At 28.6% G+C, this 933-nt stretch overlaps 1 protein-coding gene across 1 annotated transcript in view; it reads right to left on the bottom strand.

Annotated features, from left to right (window-relative positions):
- LOC108970339 (neuromedin-U receptor 2-like) overlaps positions 1–708 on the bottom strand; it is a 9,662-nt gene extending 8,954 nt beyond the window's left edge. Inside the window, exon 1 of the mRNA XM_018935665.1 lies at positions 688–708. Coding sequence (XP_018791210.1) covers positions 688–708 — 21 coding nt within the window. The remainder of the gene's footprint in view (positions 1–687) is intronic.
- Positions 709–933: the final 225 nt, after the last annotated feature.

Below are 933 nucleotides of genomic sequence, written 5' to 3'. Positions count from 1 at the left end.
TTTTTGTATACAATTTAAGGCCGAAATTTTTGTAAAAATTTTGATTTTTACTACTGCTAAGTCTTAGAGTGAGGGTAAAATATACCATAATATGTCTACAAATTTTTAGATCAATAAATTTCCGAAAAACAATCGGCAAAAATCACTTTCTTCGGCTTTTTAACTGTATATAACCTCTTAAATGAGATTTTTAAGGGAAATTGAGAGCATTAATGCTTAGAGCGGTTGAAAAATGATTTCAAGTATGATTCTTTAAATAAAAAATTTCGATAATTAAAAAAGTAAAAGCTAATAAAATAATATCTGTATTATACTTTACATCCATATATTAGATATAAATTACATTCAAGTTCAATTCACAAAATTTTATTTCGCAAATTAAATAAAACGAAATGTGTAATTGTATTTTCATTGCATAGTGAAATGTATCGAATTTATTTATTTATTTAAATTTTCAATTTATATATTATTATAACTGAATTTATTATTTATTTTATATCGCAAACAATACTGAATGTACATATTTGTAAACAAAGCCAGTCCCATAGCTCCGGTTACTTATACGCACTGGTGTACATTTGCTTCTAGGTAAATGTGTGCGTGTATCTACTATAAGTCGAATTTAATTAGACCAATTTTTGAAAATAATAATATTAAATGAGGCATAAACACAAATTTGACGCTCACTTGCACACCACCGCCATTCATGTACAAGTAGGCGGGGATGTGTGTTAACTTGCGCTCAAATGTACGCAGGAGCAAATGTAATGAAATATGCAAATATAATTTGGTACTATAGTGGGAGATCGTAAATAGCATTGCGGTTGATAATCACCATGTAGCTATGCGTAAACCAATTTACGCGACGACAAATTTACAATGCCGCGCAGATATAATAAGTTTAAAAGAATACAATCGCATTTAAATTGGTGG

The sequence above is a fragment of the Bactrocera latifrons genome, unplaced genomic scaffold, assembly GCF_001853355.1.
Source record: "Bactrocera latifrons isolate USDA-ARS-PBARC rearing strain unplaced genomic scaffold, ASM185335v1 scaffold_3, whole genome shotgun sequence".
Classification (NCBI taxonomy): Eukaryota; Metazoa; Arthropoda; class Insecta; order Diptera; family Tephritidae; genus Bactrocera; species Bactrocera latifrons.
The sequence above is the reverse complement of the archived record's forward strand: the minus strand, read 5'-3'. Positions and strand labels throughout refer to the sequence as shown.